This window comes from Clupea harengus, chromosome 7 (genome assembly GCF_900700415.2).
Source record: "Clupea harengus chromosome 7, Ch_v2.0.2, whole genome shotgun sequence".
Taxonomy (NCBI): domain Eukaryota; kingdom Metazoa; phylum Chordata; class Actinopteri; order Clupeiformes; family Clupeidae; genus Clupea; species Clupea harengus.
This window is the reverse complement of record NC_045158.1, coordinates 19,086,683-19,109,610: the sequence shown is the minus strand read 5'-3', so window position 1 is coordinate 19,109,610 and position 22,928 is coordinate 19,086,683. Positions and strand designations below refer to the sequence as shown.

Sequence of the window (22,928 nt, the reverse complement as noted above, 5' to 3'; positions counted from 1 at the left end):
CTGCTGACCTAAAAACAGATGCTCATACACCAAGCAGAATGATTAAGTGACTTTGACATATCTGTTGGCTTTTCACCACTGACTACCTGTTTTTTTCCTTTTCCTCTTGTTCCTCTCTCTCTCCTGGAACTGCCCTAAGCGGCTGGCCTAGGGGCCCTTCCCCCTCCCAGCTGGGTTCAGCATGTGGAGATGCCATGGCCTGTTTCAGTCTTAACCAACTATCAATATAACATAATTGTGGTGATAAAAACAAGATTAAATGATATATATATCACAAAAAGATTAAATGATATATATATCACTAAAAGCTTTAAAAATGTATTTGAAATATTAAGCTTTAAATATTTATTTAATATGAAACTGAATCAAAGGGGCAACTGCCCCTCCCTGCCAAGTAACAGAGGATTAGAATGATGAATGAACTATGCAGACTCAAGAATTAATTCACGCTAGGTGTGAACTCTGTTACCTCAAAGATTTAGGCGCGAGTTCAGCCTGCTGAGCCACCAAGCTGATGACAAATGTTTATTTGGAAATACCACAATAGACAACTGTTACGTGTGCAAATGTGTAAAGGCCTATACAATTTGATGAGATGCGTGTAAGCAGAACCAAAGACAAGAAAGCGAAGCTACACACACACATGACTAAACAGAAGCAGCAGACACCACACTAAAGCATCTGAGTGAGATATTTGACGTTCATTTGAAAGTGAGCGGGCTGTCTGAGGGCCTAATGTGGAGATAACGAGCCCGGCCAGGGCTTAGAAGAAAGGGCATGAGTCTGTTTCCGCTAAGCAGGCACATGGGGCAATGGTGGTCGGGGGCACGGGCGGGCAGGGAGCAGACACAGGAAGTCAACACGCCACACAACTCAACATTGTGCCATGACTCTATCTCCCAGCTCTGAAACGTTTGGCTTCATTAACATCCTCGCACACACACACCCTGGTCCAGGCACAAGTGCTCTTAAAATAGTGTGTGTGTTGGGGTGGGGGCTTGTAGAGGGTGGCCTCGCTCAGTAACCCCCTGCCCCAGAAGGGTGTAGCGGATGCAGTCACGACCAAACCCGGGGGGTTGCTCATGTGCCACAGGGCATCAGAGGGCATCTGTGTGCCAAGCGCACGTGGCAGAGACGAGAAGGAAGGATCAGTGCTATATTTATAAAAAGAGGGGAGCAATATAAACCCAGACATACACAACGTCACAAATAATATGTACATCTGCAAGTGTCCAAGTTTTAAAGTTTGAACGCAAAGTGAAAAGTGTATTGTAGGTACACACCATTGTGTACATATGTGTACATAACATGTGTCCCTATAGACAGAAAAGGGGATATTATTTATTTATTCTGGGCGGGTGGGGGAGATCTAATTGGAAAATCGTTTTATCTCTCATCACACTTCAGCAAACACAAACGTATTGTACTTCACACACAAACAGAAAGCTTTGTTGAACTACACGAATAGCAACCAAATCAAACCATGGGGGTTTTGTGTTCCTGTTACGTGTTTTATTTGATCAGTGTGTTTGAGCTGTGATTGGAGCTTTCAATGGTATCCATGGCAAAATGTGACATCAGGAATGTGAGCAAACTAGAGAAGAGCTTGTAAAGTGAATGTTACCTCCTGTGCACTCAAAGCTCTTTGATGGTAGCATCTTCAGAGATATCATATATTACTTATTTCTTTACTCAAATAAATGATTAAAGCTTCAGACTACAGGGACTTTTTTCAATCCTTACCCGTTACACACTCTAATCTTTAGATCATCTGTCTTATAGCATAAATACACATAGGAAACTGTATAAACACATATTTCACTTTCAAAATAATGCTTTTACAGAACCATCACAATCTTTTACAACCATATAACAATACATTCTCTCTCTTTATCTCTCTCTCTCTCTGTCTCTCTCTTTCTCTTGCTGTTCATACCCCTCTCTCTTTTGCTGTTAATGGGCAACCTTATGACTGATTGGTGGTGGTTGTGTGTGTGTGTGTGTGTGTGTGTGTGTGTGTGTGTGTGTGTGTGTGTGTGTATGTGTGTGTGTGTGAGTGAGTGTGTGTGTGTGTGTATGACTTACCTAGTGATGATGGCCAAGTGCGGGGGGTTCAAGCATGCTCCCATGAACAGGACCACATTCTCGTGACGTGTGTTCCGGTATCCCATCACCTCGCGCTTGAAGGCCTTAAGCTGGTCGTCGTTGTCCCGCTCGATGTCGATGAGCCGGAGGGCCACCTCGCCGTGCCAGCGGCCATGGTAGACCAGCCCGAAGCGGCCCTTGCCAATGAGCTCGCCAATCTCTAGCTGTTCGAAGGGGATGTCCCACTCCTGCAGGAAGATGCTGGTCTGGCTGGCCTTGCGTGGGAAGTTGCGGGCATAGAGCAGCGATAGGTTCATCTCCTCAAACTCGTCCGCTGAGTCATCGGCCTCATCGTTCCCCTCCTCATTCTGGGGTGAAAATAGAAGCAGAGATTCTGAACATACAAAACCTAAAACCAGAGGAGAGCTTCATCAGATCCACACCAAATGCCAATGCCAGTCCACACCATTATCAGTTGGTATTGATGCTTACGGTCAGTTCAGCCTAAATGATCAGGGGTATATTTGCCAAAAGAAAAGTTGCTAACTACATTAGCAGCATACATAGTTGGAACCGCATAGTTGCAATGCAAGTGTTTCCCAAAACCATAGTTCGAACTATCAAGGTCACTACATCGGTATCTTACATAGTTCGAACCATCGTTAAACGACAGGTGTTTTCCAAAACAATAGTTCAACTAAACGTTCGCAAACACTGTCGTTAAGCTGTGTAACTACAGCTCTCGCCCTGCGGTTAGAAGCTTAGTTCCAGATACTTCCTGCCTAAGATATCACTGATGTCAGTTTTTGGTATTCAAATTAACTGGTTGATATTTGACATCGTTAACCACCACACAACCCTACTTATACTTGCATTCAAGTTGAATTCACACACCTGCAAATAATATGCAAATGCAAGATGTTGCACCTCTGCTCAGTCAGCTGATAATATGTAGCCCATTATATTAATATTCTCGTGTTGTAGGGAAATACTATAGTGCATTTTTTACACAGAACTAGTAACAGAGGATTAGGATGATAAACTATGCGGACTCAAGAATGAATTCACGCTAGGTGTGAACTCTGTTACCTCAAAGGTTTAGGCGCGAGTTCAGCCTGCTGAGCCACCAAGCTGATGACAAATGTTTATTAGGAAATACCACAATAGACAACTGTTAAACGCAAATGTGTAAAGGCCTTTAAAAGTTAATTGAATACAGACAGCAATTTCACAAGGTAAGCCTTTATGAACAAATGAATATGCCAGATGACCTAAGAATTTGTGGGAAATGATTCCTGAATGAAATTGAGGTATACCAAGTCTCAGTGATTTGCCCCTCATTAAAACATGGAGGTGTACCAGCCCATAGCTACACTACGTCATTCACCACGTAAGTTCTAACTACTAACTAACTTACATAGTACCATGTTGGTCCAACCGTTTTGGGAGCTGTTGTATTTCAGATGTTTAAACTAACATGGTACGATGCATCGTTGATTCTTATTCTTCTACAAGTGTTGCCCAAACCATCTCTTAAGAATTCCCTATGTAAACCTTAATTGGCTGAATCCATGTTTCTGGAAACGATTATTGTCATTCATGTAGATTTGAGCATGCGTGAGATGAGTATGATGAGCATGAGTCAGATTGGAGCGCAGCTGATCATTATTAGAAAGAACATCAAAAAGTAAGTAAGTTAAATAGTTGAAACATTTTATGCCAACGTTTTTTGTTTTGTTTTTAATGAACTTCTGTATTTATTTGTTTAATCTGAAAAACCTTTTCAAGGTAATATCTCTTACAGAATGAATTCCTTAGCTAAGGACACTTATCTAGGCATATCTAGGCATATCTTACGAATGAGCTCTGAGAAACGCGCCCCTGTTGATCAAGCCAAGTGTTTGATAAGCCATCCACACAGCCGTACATAATATTGTTTTTACTCTACATTAAAGGACACATTATCATGTAAGGGCATATTCTGTACAGCATGAATGGAACTTAAGACACTTACATCTGAGGTTGGCTCCACTTCAATTTGCAGAAGAGGGTTCCCGGTGTTACTGAGAGAAGGTCATATGAGAGGCAAAATGCAAGGGTGAGAGGGGAGAGGAGAAGATTGACAGATGGTTAGCTCCAAATTGCCCTGCAACATATGATTCATGTAATTTCAGTCAGGCGTACTTCAATAGCAGGTCATTTGAGGAGTGACTCCTTCAAGGTGGATGACATGTTTTATGTGTAACCTTTACACACACATGTTCACTGGAGTTAGCATGAGTAGCGATTACATTTGCTCTCTGCACCACTCCAAACCCAGCAGCAACAAAGGGGAGAGATGTAAGATATCATACTGGCACTTAGGAGCATGGCTTCCTTATACGATTCCCCCTATTCTTTAATCATAACAGTAACCAAAATTGTTCCAAGTTACTATAATCCTATTCCTAACAGTGACCCTAAATACAACATTGAAGGAAGAGTACTTGCATAAGAAATCTACTGTAGCAATCGATTGATTAAGCTTTAAGTACAGAGCACTAAAGGGTACTAAATATATCACATTAAGTAAACTGCCATCTCTATGAGGACATATCCAACAGTTATACAGATAGTTATAACTGGCTAATTTTACATTTGTGCTGCCTGAATAGAAAAAGGTGATAATGGACATCAATATTAATTAATTGGCTCTGAGATTCATACAGATTCCAGACTGCAAAACTTCAAAACTGAGAGATTCATTTTTTTTGTTTATCTTTAGCCTCACTGTCAGTGTGTTGTCTCTGAGACATCCTCTGTCTTTTTATTTATTTATTTATTTTTATCTCTGACAGGATTTTTAGAGACACACTGGGATCTCAGTGGCAGTCCAACTGTAGCGTGAACTGAAGGCTATTCCAGTGTTTGGCCAAAGTCTCCATCTCGTCTGTGTGCACATCACTATGTTGCTACTGCAGTGTCTTGTGCTCCAGTAATTTCACTAATCCGAAAGTGATGTTTATAATGTTAGTCAGTCTGCTTTGATCCTATACAGAAATGCTCTGCCCTTCAATAGTGACATACATTAAGTAAATTCAATTCATAACACATTTACTTTAATTTTTTTATCACACATTATATCCCGAGCAACCTACAGCACAATGCAGATATATTATTAACAATATATTAATAATATAATAATAATATATAGTTTCATCAATATGTGAGCTCCTTGTGTACATACATGCACTATACTGTATGTGTTCTTTTCTTTTTACTCGTAGGCAAATTTTCTGTGTAAAAAATAAAGAGTATCCTGGTCCCAGCAAGGCTCTAATTTCATATTTTTTTTATCTGGCCTCAAATTCCTGTTCAGAGAAGCGGTCTGGTGGATCCTAATGCCTGCCGTGTATCATGCTGAGAAGGGCAATGTGTCCGTGTTGAAACCTTCAGTATTTGATGACTGTGAAAAACATAACTTACACTCTGTGTACCTGTGAAAAAAAAGAAGTGAAAAGCAGTGTTTTTGCTTTTGGGTGTTGTTTTCATAGAGGGGACGGAGCTATGAAGTGTTGTGTGTTGGGTGTTGTTAGTGCAAGTAAATATAACACAACATAGCATTTTATTCTTACACAAAGAACAATCCAGATGGGCTCTTTTAAAGAGCTGGTTGGATACAAATAATGTGTAACTCACCAAATGGTCTTTTACACATAATTTTTTTGGGCTGATTTGGTTTAAAAATGAATCACAGTTCTGATGTATTCATGCAGTCAAGACTCTTTCTGTTCATGGAACCTCAGTGGCAGAATGAATGCTGTCTGTTCCAGCGACAGCCTTGGTATATTTGCTTCAGGCCTACTCTATAGTCATAGTTTTGGTATTTGGCATTATGATAATAATACTAATTATTATTATTGTTGTTGTTATTGTTCTGGTTATTATTATTATTGTTGTTGTTGTTGTTATTATAAATGATAATAATAATATTTGATACCTAATATTGTTTCTTGAATTATTTTTCATTAAGCTCATTTCTCTTACTGCCCTTTTTATGTTTTCATTTTATGTTTTCTTTCTTTTTTATGTTTTGTAAGTCTGCTAAATACAATAACCATAACAATAACAATAACCATAACCATTCAAAATCAATCTTTAATTCAGCTGTGTTTTATGAACTGTCACTTATGCGATCCTATCTACAGTCACACAACAAACATGTTATAAAACCCTCTGTGTGGTTCTGTGTGTTCGTCTAAACCACGTTAACGGCTACTTCAAACCTAAATCTCACGAAGGGAACAAACAAACAAAACAAACAAACAAAACAAACTATGGTACTCACACAGGCTCAGACAGAACTGGGTGCAGAACGACCTGTGGTGCTCTGCTGGGAACCTCTGGGGCCAGGTCTGTTAAACAAAAAAAACAAATCAAATTAATGAACAAATGTAAAAGGTAAATACATAAAAACACTGAGTGGGTCTCAGAGGAACAATACGAGAGAGAACATCATCTCAGTCTGACCAGGACAACACCATAGTGTGACCTAGTGTAACATGAGCATTAAATGCACTGGCGTAACTGAGTGTAATTGGTAAACACACTCTTGATTTTTATTGGGCAAAAACAAATGGGTGGCTTGATTTGTTTAGGTATAACTGCTCCTGAAAGGACTTTTATCAAGGCACTTAATAGATGCTCCTAGCAGTGAGCTGCTGGTTTCAAATGGATCTCAGAGAAAAGCAGGGGGATGGGTCAGGATGGGTTGGCTGAGGTGAGATGGTGGTGGTAGGGGGTGATGGGTTGTCACATCAAAAGAGCCCTCTGAGGTGTGTTGTAGTGCATTATGGGAAAAGGTAATGATCAATTATGACACACTTACCAGGAAAGATGAACTGCTGCTTGTATTTGAAGTAATGAGAGGCTGGAAGACACACACGCACACACACATGCACACACACACACACATGCACACACACACACACACACACACACACACACACACACACACACACACACACACACACACACACACACACACACGCAAAAGAAAAGAAAAGACTGGGGTGTGAAGAGATAAGAAACTCGAGAGTAGCCACCAAGCGTCACGGCAGTCAGATGTACTCCTACACACACACACACACACACACACACACACACACACACACACACACACACAGGGCTTCATCTGAAAATGAGCCCAATCTCTCCTCTGACTCTCCCCCTCTAAAGACACTCCAACCAACATGCACCTTGTTTTGAAGCTGAGTTACAAAACATGTTAGCAAAACAATGAGCTCACCAGGAGAGTCTTCCTCAATATCGCAGCTCACTATGATAATAATGTCAGTATTCGATGTTTTAAAAGGCCAGAGACTGGTAGAGGAAGAGGAACGTGACATACTTGTCAGGCTTGAGGGTTTGTGTTGCCGTGCCGACTGAGGGGAGGGGTGTAGAGGTGATGGAGGTGTGGCACTGGGAGGAAGAGGAGGAGCTGGCGAGGATGGAGTGGAGGAAGTGGTGGAGGAAGGGTTGCTGCTAGAGTCTGGCTGGTACGGAACAGGAATGTGGTCCTGTGAGAAACAAGGAGAGGAAAGAAAGAAAGAAAGACGAGAGAGATAAAGTGCCTTCAGTCTTCCTTAAGACCACTAATTTGGACATTTGCATGTACCGTAAATCCTCAAATTGTGGCTGGGTCTTTTATTTACTTAGGCTGCACAGCGCACCAGCCTGTATTTGGGGCAGGCTTGTATTAGGGGCAGGCCTTTATTTCTTACTTATTATACGGCTCTTCAGGATGTTCCAAAAAGTTCAGTTGATTTGAATGGGGCACCCCAACGTTAGCAGGATTGTAATTTCTTGATATTCACCACTGCGAAAAGTTAATGACCGCTGTCATTGGCAACGGGTTTTGTGCTTCTAATTCACATCTTTCATATCATTCCGCAAGAAGTCCGGTCATTTAACGTAGCGGAAAGTCATTGTAACTTGAAGTCAGCAAGTAATGGGTTGCTACGCAACACCTGGAACGTTAAAGTTCTATTAGCCTGAAGAAAATGTTTTTCTTAGCGGAAATCACGAAACGGCAACAAAATCATTAAAAAGAGATATTCTATCATTTAGGCAAGTAACTGTATAATAACAAATTCGCCTTGTAGGCTGAAACATTTATTTTTTTATTGCAAACAGCCATGAAATTAGCCAACAACATTAAACATGAGGAGATGTATTTATGAAATGCATTCAATTAAATTGTGCTGTCTGCTTTGTGCTGATGGACTGATGCTGTTAGGCTACAGTAAAATAGGCTACCGGTACCTTTTTTTTATCCCCGGCTTGTATTCGGGGGCCTTTATTTGTCCGTATCGACCACGCCCCCGGCTACTATCTGAAGCCCGGCCTTTAATTGAATCCCGGTCTTTATTTGAGGATTGACGGTATGTTGCTTTCTGGATTTCTCACCATCACAGCTTTATAGATCTTTAGATATTACACATGCTTGGAGTTTACAATGTATAGTGTGCTATGAATCTAACAGGTTAAAAATGTGCCATGTTGGTAGTGCAGATACATAAGAAAGATACTTTCTTTGAACATGTCTCCTGATAAACCCTCCAGAAGCTGAGGGTTCTGTGGACCTTACTAATGGAGAAAGTTCATTTTTTGTAAATGTATTTTCAGCCTCATCCCCCCATTTATGACCTTGCTGAGATAACACTGAGATTGGCTTCACTCATTACATGTTTTTCAGTCGCTCCTCCTGACATTACAAATTTGGAAAGTATTGATGGGGAGGGAGGAGACTGCCAAGAATATCTTTAAAGAGAATGGCAAATTAAGAGTTGTCTAATGACTACTACTGGTGAGATATGTCTTTATATGAGATATGAGATTTATATGAGATATATATGAGATATTCCTGAGGCTAAAACTGTAAAGAAGAAAGAAAAGATGCTACAGAAGTGAGGGTCCTACCTTGTTGATTTTGTTGGTTTTCGGTAGCGTTTGGCTGATGTGCAGGTCTGTGTACCTGAGGGGGTTGTTGATGTCACAAGGTACAGACTCGGTCCTGACTAATCTAGCTGTTTGAAAACAAAAACACAGGAGCAGGCCCCAAACAAGCATTAGTCATCTCTATGCGTGGGGAAAACAGGGTAAAAACATGACGAGCCGATTGTGGGGTATGCCTTCAATGTGACCCTAAATAATCCATTGCTTTCCCAGTAGTTTTTTTAGAAGTATAAAATAAAGGTCTGACCAAAGTGACACATTTAACAAATAATAAAAAATGTCCCTGTAGACGGCAAAAACATTTATAAATCAATCATATTACCTTGAGATGTTCCTTGATGGTCTTTAAAAGGGGAAGACAGAAGATGGGAGGGGGTGATGTGGGAGGGTGATCAATGCAAAAAGGAAGAAGAGAAACAGAAAAAATATCAAAAGTGAAAGGTTGTGACGAGGACTTCTACATCAACAGCAAGATAAGGGCTCAGTATTCACGGAATGTATTTGTAAGGACTTCTAAGGGTAAATTACTCCTCTAACTAGTTTATAAGTAATACTTATATTTATCTACTCAAACCACTACGTATAATACTTCTGCAGCTAATAAGGCTACTTAAACCATGGTCATATATTGCTGATTGGCTGGTACGTTAGGCCCTAAAAATAGATGAGGTCAACAATTTAATCACCACTGTAAATCAATAATCTGGGTCATGGTAGACACAACAACACTACATAACAGGAAATGGTAGGGTTGTCATAAGCTAAGTCACAGCTATTGTACAATATAACACAAAAAGAAAAGCAAACAAGTGCATTTTGCTACCAAAACTAATCAACAAATCAAAGCAGAATATAATAACACTTAACACTTTATTATCCCTCTGTAACTAATTATATAAAACAACAATGTAACACATATGAAACACAGAACATGTATCAATATAACCCTACTTTATCAAAGCTGATAAAGATAACATCAGACATCACAGTATACAGTAATATTATCTATGGCATATTGATAGGGTTAAGGTTAGGCATTCATAGGCATTCATAGGTATTCTATACGGTGTTCTGGAGCCAAGAGAGTTGAAAGGTGCCTACCCAGCATTAGAAGAGAAACATCACTACCCGCTGGAGAGATCCTACCTCCACGGGGCATGATCAACAGGTGGCATGGAGAGGCCTCTTTGGTACATTTGTTGTGGCACTTCAACCTAATTACAGAAATAAATCAAAAGAAATGTATAAAACACACATGCACACACACACACACACACACACACACACACACACACACACACACACACACACACACACACACACACACACACACACACCCACACCCACACCCACACACACACATTCGAAAATTTGACAGTGAAAGTAAATACATTATGGAACATCACCAAAGACAAAATACTCCCGCCCCACCTCACAGACAAATATACCTTTCATATCAACCATCACATTAAGCAGTGGTTAAAATGAATATGAGGTTAATTTATTCAAATAATCTGTTTTTGACGATAACGGTAATTATACCTAATTTGCATTGTGGGTGCAATTACTGTGACAAATTTCTAGTCAGAATGTTAAACAGCTTATAATGATGAAAATAATGGAGACCAAACTAACTTTTAAAGAATATATAAGCGCATCTCTCAAAATTCAAAACAACTCAAAGAAACTCTAGTGTACTGATGAAGGTCTGATGGATAATCCTGGCAGTTCTCTTTGAAGTTTTCAAAGTGTTTTTCGGACTTACTTGCAGTTTTTACATTTTAGTCCGAACAACATTCCTTTTCCGCAAACTGTACATGTCTGAGACATCCAATATTTGGTGGAAAATCTGCAAACACACAAACAACAGGAGTGTTTAGGAACAGTGATAGACACATGCATCAATCTGTTTCCTAAACTCAGTGTGTATGACTGCGCATGTTCTGGATTTCTTCCCCCTCAACTGACACACACACACACACACACACACACACACACACACACACACACACACACACACACACACACACACACACACACACACAGACATTACAGGCACGCTCTGACCTTTTGACTTTGTTTCCGAGTCTGTCAGAGTGACAAATAGCATCTACAATAGCAAGCAGCACACTTCCAAAACAACCTTTAAATTAAAAGATCGATGTGTGTGGCCTCTTCTAAGCGTAGTATTTGTTCCTCTAATCTCAAAGAAACGCTATAATTCAATTCTGCCTCAAAGCCTTTCAATTTATCCTGAAAGCTCCATTGTGGCTAAATACTTATATACACGTATTCTCTGATACAAAGGCCATGGCACCAACGCTAATACTAGACTCATTCACAGTGGATGATGCTGCCCACAGGGTCTTGCAGATGCACTCTCGTCACACTCACATACGAAGCCCCCGTCTCTATCAGTGATGCGGATTAACTGGCAAATTTGCGGTGCGCTCGGCAATAAAAAGCCAATCCACTGCGCGGGTGGCATGGTGATGAAGAGAAGTCTTCGGAGAGGGCTAGGGCTGTCTTTGCTTTGCCACTGCCGTGATAAGAGATGATAAGAGGCGCGCACTTCGCAGGTAATGGAATATGACTAACGCGAGCTGACAGAATCTAAATATCTTTATTAGATCCTCCGAATCGGCTAATCCAAACAAAAACTCAATTTAATATTGACTTCACCCACTGGAGGCCAAGTGGCATGTCTGTGCTCAGAGTTAAACACAGGTCCATATTCCCATCTCTTCTACTCCCACCTTAGTCACCAGATACGTAACCAGATATGGGTTTGCACAAAGCTATGACAAGAAGCGGGTCTTACAGTTCTTCTTAGTCACTCTGGTACATTTCTCAGATCAGAACTGAAATTCTCAAAACTACTTGTTCAGCTTCCACATCATCTAGTCCCTTGGGCATATGATAATAGCAATTTCTCATTCTTTTGAACAAATTGCAAATGCTTTGGTGCCTTCATGCAAATGAGTGTGGGTTATTGTCAGCAGCTACCTACATTACCTACAGTTGCATATGTCATGTTGATCAAAATGTATTATGCAGCTTTTCGGTTGAAGAGTTATATCCCCCAAAACATCTAGGCATCTATTGTCATGACATGCAAAATGGTAAAACCATTTATCATTGTTTGTCAAACATATATTTCATCAGTTTCAGTGACACTATTTTTGTCATTTTGCCAGGCCAACATCAGGGTGACACATAAATGTACCCTTCCAGGAATAATCTACAGTGATCCCCTCCCCTTAGTGTGAGAGGCTTTCTAAGGAACAGCCAAAGTACTGCATGTAGTCATGTGGGCCAATGAAAACTTTTGCCACACACCAGGGAACGGTATCGTGGCCTGGAAATGTTTTGATTACTGTTAGTAACATTTATTATGTGATGCTGATAGTACTAATCATTTTGAGAAAGGCACTTACTGTTTTGAAAATGTTAAGGTTGATTCGAGAAATCAAAGTGCCTGAGAAAAGCTGTAATATAGAGTCAGAGCGCTCAAACCCTGTTCTTCAAACGCCTTGGGGTACGAGAAAGATATTATTTCCCCTGTGAAGTGCACCTGACTCAATTGTACAGAAGACAACATTCAATTTGTGTCGAACTAATTTCTCTTGCTTTGTTAAATGTATCTATTTATATTTCACATAAATGATGAGCAACTTTGAACCATCAGTAGAAAGAGAAAACCCTTAGTCACTGCTTTTTTTTTTTTAGAGATCAGTGGCAAGTAGAATAATAAAGGTGTCAAACTTTGAACAGGCATACAAAAACAGCTGCGTAAGAGCCACTTAATCAAGCTGAGATTTTGACATGGGAGATAGTTGCGCCCACCCACCAACCCTTTGGCCTAGTTACCTGTGTTTGATAGAGTTTCCAAGGCCTAATTACCTGTGTTTGATAGCGTTTCCAAGGTCTCAGCCTAGTTACCTGTGTTTGATAGAGTTACCTGTGTTTGATAGAGATTCCAAGGCCTAGTTACCTGTGTTTGATAGAGTTTCCAAGGTCTCGGTGAGGAAATTGTGGGGACCATCGAGGCACTAAGAGAGTGTCTGTTGAAAAGAGAGACAGGCATAGTGGTTAAAACATCAATCACACACACTCACATACACACACACTCACATACACACACTCACATACACACACACACACACACACACACACACACACACACACACACACACACACAGACAGACAGACAGACAGACAGACAGACAGACAGACAGACAGACAGACAGACAGACAGACAGACACACACACACACACACACACACACACACACACACTCACACACACACACACACACACACACACACACACACTCACTCACACAAACACACTCACTCACACAAACACACTCACTCACACAAACACAGAGAGAAACATTTTGTGAACCAAGTCCTTGCTCGATACTATAATTACCAAAACAAGAGCATTTGCAGAAATACTTTGGTAACAAATGACATTTTATAAAATGGATATGTTTGGACATGTCTATTTCACTGCTGAATCTGCAACTGTATGGCATTTCACAATCAATTGTAATTGGATTTAATTTCTATAGAATCCACAGATACATCCCCTCCAAAGGTTACAGAAAAATATATATTGACATTTGACATTTGTGTTACATGAAATCTTTGACTAACATTAAAGCAAATTTCAAGTAATGGTTTCAGTCCTCGATTAAGCTCAAATGAATTGCTGACACTTGTGTCACCAACCTGAGGAATTTTAGAAAATAGAATAACACAAAACCAGAGAAGAATACAACAATCTGCATAAATAAATCGATTTACATCAAAATACATCAATTTACACTTACAATAAATTTACATTCATCTGAAAGAAATATATCAGTCTGCATAACTGAATCAAGGCATGTAAACCCCACAACACCTACTGCCATTTCTTAAATCTGAGGCACAATAGCAACCTGAACAAAAGCTCTGGCAAGCACATAAGCACTTCCAAAAGCTACTTTCATATTTATACTCCTGGCCACATACCCATGCCGTGTATGCAAACGTAAAAGGGGACATTTCAAATGTAAAATACTCAAATGAGAAGCAAAAAGACAGGCATTTGTGCGTACTGTGTGAAGTCGTCTCTGACGGTATTACACCTCTAAGTCTCCCAGTGACCTCTACAGGGCCACTGTAATGGAGGGACCCCACCTAGCTCACTTACAAGGGTAACTGATTTTGTGATTTAATAATCTGTCTGTGTTGGGAATGTAATCAGGTCATTGCTAGTTAATGTTGTGTTTTCATGAACTGCCTGTGTTGGGAATGTAATCAAGTCATTGGTAGCTGATTTTGTGTTTCCATCCACTTGATTTCACAATGAACAAATGACAATTATACATAGTGTGTTTTAGTTTTTTCTTTACATGTGCCAGCTTAATTGTGTGTGTGTGTGTGTGTGTGTGTGTGTGTGTGTGTGTGTGTGTGTGTGTGTGCGTGTGTGTGCGTGTGTGTGGTTGTGTGTGTGTATGTGTGTGTGGTTGTGTGTGTGTATGTGTGTGTGGTTGTGTTTGTGTGTCCATATGCATTTCTGTGCGTGTATTTCTGCTACCCATGAAAAACCTCATCAGTCAGTATAATCAGTATCGATTAAGGGACCATTTGTGCAGAGGTCTGTCCGGCCATCCAGGAGACAGGCCCAGCACTGTGCCCCAGGCCCCCCTCTTTCCTTTTCTCTCCTCTCCTTCTCTCTCCTCCCTTCCTTCTTCTCTCCCTCTCTTCCTCCCTCCATCTCTCTCCTCTCTTTCCCCCAGCAGAGGGTCTGTAATGGATGGCTGAGGGGAAGGCCTGCAGGAGGAGAGGGCACCAGACGACAGCAGCAGCACGCTTCCCTCACTGATGGCCTCCTCTGTCTGCTCCCCCTCCTCCTCTCCTCCCCCTCCTCCTTGCCTTAATGAAGTCGCCATCGCAGCCTCCTTCCCCTTTCCTAATGACCCGCTTCCTTAATCAGAGACATTCTAAACTGACCATTCCAGGAGGGCAGGCAGAACAGCGCATTTGAAGGAAGGTTTCCTGGTGTGTGTGTGTGTGTGTGTGTGTGAGAGAGAGAGGTTGAGATAATGTGTGTGTGTGGTGTGTGTGTGTGTGTAAGAGAGAGAGAGAGAGAGAGAGGTTGAGATAATGTGTGTGTGTGGTGTGTGTGTGTAAGGCCCCGTGCACATGAAGTCTAGTTTGCCTGAACCCGGATTCATTTTTCACACATATCCACTTTTTAATCGTGTACACATGAACCCAGCGAATCCGATTGAATCCGCTGTAGTACATCCCCCACGCCTGTTGGTGGCGCTTTAACAGTGCTACAGACAACTGAAGAAAACGGAGAAGAAGACAGGAGCATGCTAATAAAGTGACATATGACAGTAGCCGAGCTCCAACTAGCAACGTTTAGCCTAGCCGCATAGCCTACATTTAATCTGCACAGTAACACATTATGGTGGTTTATAAAATCAGTGGTCAGAGCAGACTGTAGGTTAAGCGAAAAATAATTATATTTGTTATTGTTAATAAAGAGTTTAGAACAGTGCAACAAAGCAATGTGCAACATGACATGTCTGAGTTGTTTAAATGCCTGTGCTTTATGGAGATGCTGAGCTTGAGCACGAGAGACCACAATGCAAGTGCTGTGGATCCTGGATGTTTCATGGTTTACAATTGCTTCCAATTTCATGGTTTTATTACTAACAACAAATGTAGGCTATTGTTGAGGGCTTTGTCCTTCACGTACTGAACCTCTGAAGTAACGTTAACGCTAGCTAGTAGCTATCGCTATCGTTGTCTGACAGGACTAAAGCTAATGTAACATTCATCTTTATTACAGACCATTTTGAAACTTCCGTCTATAATAAAAATCTTTTCACGTCAGATTTGCTCATATAGGCTATTGCTGACACTTTTTAAAACTGGTTTTGAAAAATGGTCTGATGCAAATAGATTAAACAGTGATAGATTAAAGTATGGCTTGTTAATGTCATCCCTTTCCTAACAACATCGATTTAGATAGATAGATAGATAAATTTGTATTAATCCCGTTAGGGAAATTCACGTGTAAAAGCAGCAAGGTAATAGGAAGATTTTCTTTTTTTTAAACTGGAGAGCTGTTATAACTGGCTGCCACACTCGCTGCGCCATGGCAACCCATTAAGTTATTAAATTATGCCGGTTGTGTCCGTTGTTCTGGCTGGTCTAAAAAATGATGTCCAACTGGCTAAGTAAGACCACGAAAAACTATCCACATGTAGGTAAAGCAGCACACTATCCCAATACAAACAACTAAGCACAGTAGAAAAATGTAAGTCACGAAAAAGGAGCCACGTCATACATTTAGTTTATGTTGTTGCTGTTATGAAGTGAAGCAGTGGGGTTAATACGGTTTCAGCCTGAGGTTGCGAGGCGATCACGTGGGGCAATCCGATTGGGTTTGCGGATGGCGTGCTTAAGAACACCAATCCGCAACCAGATTTCGAGTTTACTCACTTTGGACCCCCGATTCGAAGGAGTGCGGATACAGTGTGCGGATACAGTGGGTTCGTCTGCACGATAGGGCTATCTGGAGACGTTTCTCTCCGGGTTCAGGCAAACTAGACTTCGTCTGCATGGGGCCTAAGAGAGTGGTTGAGGTAGTGCACGTACATGTGTATGTATGCTTGATTTTGTAAACAAGGGGGTGTGGACCATGGACGAATTAACTTTGTTAACTACACTCTGATAAGGACAACAAAAAAATAAAGTGGTATGATAATGTCTTCACGACTGTTTATACCAAAGTGGGGTTTTGTTCAGTATGAGAAAATGTGTATATTTCTTCCATATGATAGTCATGAATAACTACATACAGCATTTAGGTACCTCTGATTCCCTCTCATCTGGTTGGTATTTGACATTTCCATTTTGCACAGCTTCAGAGCTGTACACACATCCATGTCATTACCTGCATGGTGATGTAAGTGAAAACAATGGTTTGAAAGGACAGGTTTATTTTAAACTAAGCCTTGCTACTTGCTCGTTTCTATGCCAACCACTCACACTTTTAAAGGAGACAGGAGGTGTGTTTCTGTTCCTGGGTTTATTATTCATGAAATCTGAACATTCTTTATACCTGACCAGAAAAAAATCAAGACTGCAGAAGGTTTAACAATGGAAAACTATAATTTAATATAATATAATTGTAACACAGAAGAACATGTTGTTGTTAACATGTTGTTATTATATATATATATCATATCAAGAAGGAAAGTAGTATTCAGGGACTGGTCCATTCAAGTTCTATTTAAGCCATGTGAACCTGTTGCTCATTACATTCCGATACTCTTCTCAGAGTCTTCTCAGAGTCTTTGTACTATAGTGACATGATTTTGGAGAATCATACGTACAAATATGGTATCAAATAAAAGTAAAATAAAATAAAAATAAACCCAATTTCAAAAGTCAAACCCAATTTTTTTTTTATTTCTTTAAATCAAGTGAGCTGTCTAAAATGTCATACAGAGTTGTTGACATCAGCCCTGTAACTTCTAAGACTGCTAGTGTGTGTGTGTGTGTGTGTGTGTGTGTGTGCTCCGATTCTATTTTCTTGATTTACCTCCATCCAGAGTTTGGAGTCTGCATATTTTTGCTCAACATCAAAGCCTTGTTGCCATGACAACGCAGTCATCAACAGCAGGGTCAACACATCTCAGTTCACACCGGCACAGCCTGAAAAACCTATTTCACTGACCATCAAGTGGTGGTCGACACGGGCACAAGGCAAACCCCCACCCAACTCTTAATCAAGTGTCGCTGGACCCAACAATGTTTTGCCAGTCCGCATTTGTCAGAAGCCTCTCATCATATCACACAGTGTTAGTGGACAAGAGAGGACACGTTTTGACAAAATAGGGGTCATTTTTTCTAAAAATTATAAATAAACGAATGAATGAATGAAACACACACACACACACACACACACATACACAAACAAGCAGATGGCATCAGATCAGCAGGGGTGAAGTTAGAACAGCCCTGTGGCGAGGGCCCATGACTGGCTCCATGTTGCTTTTTAAGGTATCAGCCTTCTCTCACTCTATCTCTCTTTCACTCTTTCTTTGTCACTCTTCTCTCTCTCTTTCTCTCTTTCTCTATCTATCTTTTTCTCTTTCACTCATTCCATCTCTCTCTGTGCTCAGTTCTGAGTAGTGAGTCACCCTCCACGAGGCTCTAAATTAAAGTGCCACCGACAGCAGCGACTGCAGTTCACAGCGTCGGCCAACGAACCAGCCCCTGCGCCCCTGCGCTCCGCGCCGACATGATCGGCGCAGAGGAGACGTCGAAGGTCTCCAAATCACGTAAGAGCCAGGAGCAGTTCACCTCAGTGGAGCTTGGACGTGAAGGAGCCTGCGTAGGCAATGTTTTCCATCACAGGAGAGGAGGCTTGAAAGGCAAACCCGTTTAAGTCATTTTGCCTGGCAGCTGTGTGTGTGTGTGTGTGTGTGTGCAGCAGGTGGTCATTCAGGTCCGGGGTACGGAGCGGACCTCCAAAAGCAGCCACATAGATTTGAACAAAAATGTCAAATTTGTTTGCTCTTCTACCTCACCACGAGATGAGCACAAAAATCGATTGTCTTCCACTGCAATGTCACTATGGGTTTTATCAAATTCTATAATCAACTAGGTCCGTGTGCACAGCGCTAAATTGTTTTCTTTGTTCCACCTGCAGTGTTTAAGCTCAACGTCAAATCAGAGCAGATCTTGCACACACACTCTCATACTCAGACCAGCACACATACACAGACACTCTTGCTCTCTCTCTCTCTCACATACACATACACACACACACACACACACACACACACACACACACACACACACACACACAAGCATGTGCATGCATAACCACAAATACAAACACTATGCTCTGTTTTATCACATACTTGACACTGACAAGGCAATTACAAAAGCCACAGGTCTAACTCATTTGATGCAAGCTGTTGATCAGAGCCAAAAGGACTTGATCTCCTGGATTCAGACATCAAAAGCACTCTGTTTATGCGTCATTTGCTTTTTCTCATCAGTGAGACAAATTATTTTGGGGGGGAGGGGGCTGTGGCAGAGGAAACATTGCTGCTGAGGTCACCCACCGACCCAACAGACTGAGAACAGGCCAGTTAGCAGGGTCTCTCTCTCTATCTATCTATGTATCTATCTATCTATCTATCTAGGTATCTATCTATGTATATATCTATGTATATATCTATCTATGTATGTATGTATGTATGTATCTATCTATCTATCTATCTATCTATCTATCTATCTATCTATCTATCTATCTATCTATCTATCTATCTATCTGTCACTCACCGACCAAACGGAGCGGCGCAGAGCGAGAGCAGACCAATTAGCATGGCTGACGTCACACATGCCCAGGTCTGCTTTATGCCACCATGTCCTTCGGCCGAGACCCGGGGGAGAGGACCGGCAGTGGTCGCTAATGCCATTATGGATGCTGCCCCAATCCAATGAACATGATCAGGCCCGGCCCTGAGCGGCTTCCTCGGCCTGGACGGGAATTCATCCGTCTGAATCACTGTCTTCATTGGGATGCAGGAACGAGGAGTGCCGTGTGCGTGCCAAGGATTCGCCGTGACTTCACCGGTGCTGTGCTCCTGTTGCTAGTGATCGGGAGCAGGCTGCTGTTAAGCCAGTCTAAGCAAGCGCAGCAAGAAACCACACCATTATCTGCAATCTGCAAGAATCCTAAGCCACAAAAACATTTGCAAGAAAGCTACACTACAAAACCATCTGCAAGAAACCAACACAAAGTCATCTGCCAGAGACATGTGACACAAAGCCATTGGCAAGCCTATACCCCAAAACCATCTAGTAGAGAAAGAGCTGTTACGAATTTAGGAGCGAGCAGCATGCGTGCCAAGGCTTCAGCACGATTCCGCAGACACTCTGCTCCATCTGCAAGAAGCAAGCCCTACAAGATCATCTTGAAGAGAGAGAAATAGAACGAATACATACACTACCCCAAGACGTCTAGCCAGAGCCAGTAACCTACACCACAAATCCATCTGCAAGAATCCTACACCACAAAATAATCTTGTAGAGAGAGAACTGATACGAATACATACACTACACCAAGACAACTAGCCTGAGCAAGTAACCTACTCCACAAATTAATCTACAAGTTGTCTACACCAATAAAACCATCTGCAGGAAACCGACTCCACAGAACCATCTACGAGACAGAGAGATTAATTAAACACAAAGGTCAGATGCTACTCTATGACTCGGCAGCAGGGCAAGACCTGTTGCAATTGGGTTCATCAATTCCCAGCTGTCCCTAAAATAATCTTTGATATGTATCATTTGCAAAACCTTTTACCATCTTGTACTGCATGATTGGTAATAACTATTTGATCTTTGATCTCCAATGTGGAACTTGTAGACAAAAGTGGTGTTTCCACTTTTAGAAAAAGAGTGTCTGTTTTATGAGAGACACAAATGAAGTCAATGACCTCTCTTGAAAGAAATGACATCCCCTGCTCTTTCAAATGAGCACCCATGGAAACATATTCGCTTCGTCACCCATGGTGTCACACAACAAGAAATGATGATGGCTGCCTCTTGGTTGAGTGAGTCTTGTACAATGAAAAGGAAAAACCTCTACAATGTGCATGTGTATGTGTGTGCCTTTGAGTGTGTGTGTGTGTGTGTGTGTGTGTGTGTGCATGTGTATGTGTGTGCCTTTGAGTGTGCGTGTGTGTGCCTTTGAGTGTGTGTGTGTGTGTGTGTGTGTGTGTGTGTGTGTGCCTTTGAGTGTGCGTGTGTGTGCCTTTTAGTGTGTGTGTTTGTGTGTGTGTGTGTGTGTGTGAGAGAGAGAGAGAGGGAGAGGGAGGGGGGGGGGGCACCCATCTCTAGAAATGCACATCATGAATCCGCCTGGCAGCTACACGCTGGAGAAGATGAGAGCCTATTATTCAGGGCCCTGGAAGTCATTGGCATGCTGAGCCTCCTCTCACACACACAGATGCCACTCAAGGCGTATAGCTTATTGCTTCAGCTGGCGTGGCCATCGTGTGATGACCTAATAATGTAATGCGCATCCACACCTCCTCCGGCTGTCAGGGGAAATGTATATGCATATGGAAGCGCCTCACAGGAAGTAGCAGCCAAAGGTAAATAATGAGCAAACGACAAAAAGCAAAAAGGGAGGGGAAAACTCAAGGTGCCTTGTTTATGTCAGTGAAATATAAGAAAAGAAAGAGGACAAAAATGTGGGCTTAAAATTCTTAAAATCAAAGTGCTTGTCCTGAGAAAGTGGTTTGTGTGATCAGATGCCCCCTGTGTTAACGACATGTAATAATAGAGTATGTCCTCACTTGAGAAGTAGATAGTATTATTTAATACTTACTAATGTTAATATTCATTTCTTACGTTCACACACATGAGGACAGTTCATGTAGAATGAGACCAAACATTTTTACAATATCATATGCTTGTCCTGAGAAAGTGGTGTGTGTGATTAGCTCTACTGCCCCGGTGGGGGGTAACTTACTGGCAGAGGGCATGGTGTCGGAGTGGACTGGCGGAGTGGAGGGCACATAGGAGGGGAAGAAGAAGGAGCGGAGAGTGCGCTCGGTGAGGACGGGTGAACGCTGGGTGGGCAGGTTCTCACAGCTTCCCACGCTGCTTGGGATCTTTAGGTTCAGGGGCTTGTTCTTCTTCTTCGATCTGCAGAACGGGACAGAAGAGAACAGGAGGCAGAAAAACATCAATAAGGTATCTGGTGGAAATGTATACAACCCATATTGAGTTTGGATGCTTTAACTTAACCTGTGATACTGTGTTTGTGTGTGTGTGTGTGTGTGTGTGTGTGTGTGTGTGTGTGTGTGTGTGTGTGTGTGTGTGTGTAAGAGTGTGTGTATGTTTGGGGGTCAAGACTCAAGTATTAAGATAAAGTCGAGGTGAGGCTAAATCACAGTTCTCATTAGAACATCAGTCTGGTGAAATCAGGTTTACAAGAATCTTAACTCACTACATGGTTATTTCAGTGTGCATGGATATGTTACAACATTCATTTCCAAAGTTCTGTTCTAAACTTACTTCTAGGAAGAAACTTTCCAGTATACCCGATGGGCAAGACGCATTCTGAATACCATGCACGCTCTCCGCAGGGAGACCTACCCGCTTGCACCACTGAGAAATTGAAAGCCCGTTTATTACAGGTGTGACTCCATCCAATCGACTACCCTGAGCATGTCCCCCTATCCAAATACCCAGAGACTGGCAGGTGGTTGGGGGTTGGTGGTGGGATTGGTGGTGGTGGTGGTGGTGGTGGTGATAATGGTGGGGGGGTCATCTGTGAAATTGAAGCCCCTCTCTTCATAATAGTCTATGGTTAGCACACCTCTCCAGCGGCTTGTCGTGGTTAGTATGAGCACATGTCAAGAGCAACTAAGAGAGGAACTACTGTGACCCTGTAAAGGTGACCCAAATAACACACTCTTACCCCTGCCCATATAACACACTCTTACCCCTGCCCATACAACACACTCTTACCCCTGCTACCCATGTCTCTCTGTGTGGCTCACACACTCTCCATCTCTCCTTGTTCTTTTCCTCACCGTCTCTCTCTCTCTCTCTTTCATATTCTTTTTCTTTTCATCTCTGTCTCCTTAACACCATTAATGAGCTTGAGCTACTGAAGACAGAGAGAGAGAGAGAGAGAGAGAGAGAAAAAGAGAGAGAGAGAGAGACTCCTCTGTGAGATACCTCATTTAGATGCCAGAGAATTAGAGCCTTCAGGATGTTTCTTCTGACTGTGCCACA

At 41.8% G+C, this 22,928-nt stretch overlaps 1 protein-coding gene across 1 annotated transcript in view; it reads right to left on the bottom strand.

The window, feature by feature from the left end:
* ksr2 (kinase suppressor of ras 2) overlaps positions 1 to 22,928 on the bottom strand; it is a 66,992-nt gene that overhangs the window by 11,717 nt on the left and 32,347 nt on the right. Inside the window, exons 6-16 of the mRNA XM_031570758.1 lie at positions 21,655 to 21,830; positions 13,076 to 13,145; positions 10,847 to 10,930; positions 10,183 to 10,295; positions 9,404 to 9,424; positions 9,046 to 9,152; positions 7,475 to 7,643; positions 6,953 to 6,994; positions 6,413 to 6,479; positions 4,100 to 4,148; positions 2,086 to 2,453 (exon numbers count right to left, since the gene is read on the bottom strand). Of these exons, the coding sequence (XP_031426618.1) occupies positions 2,086 to 2,453; positions 4,100 to 4,148; positions 6,413 to 6,479; positions 6,953 to 6,994; positions 7,475 to 7,643; positions 9,046 to 9,152; positions 9,404 to 9,424; positions 10,183 to 10,295; positions 10,847 to 10,930; positions 13,076 to 13,145; positions 21,655 to 21,830 (1,266 nt within the window). The remainder of the gene's footprint in view (positions 1 to 2,085; positions 2,454 to 4,099; positions 4,149 to 6,412; positions 6,480 to 6,952; positions 6,995 to 7,474; positions 7,644 to 9,045; positions 9,153 to 9,403; positions 9,425 to 10,182; positions 10,296 to 10,846; positions 10,931 to 13,075; positions 13,146 to 21,654; positions 21,831 to 22,928) is intronic.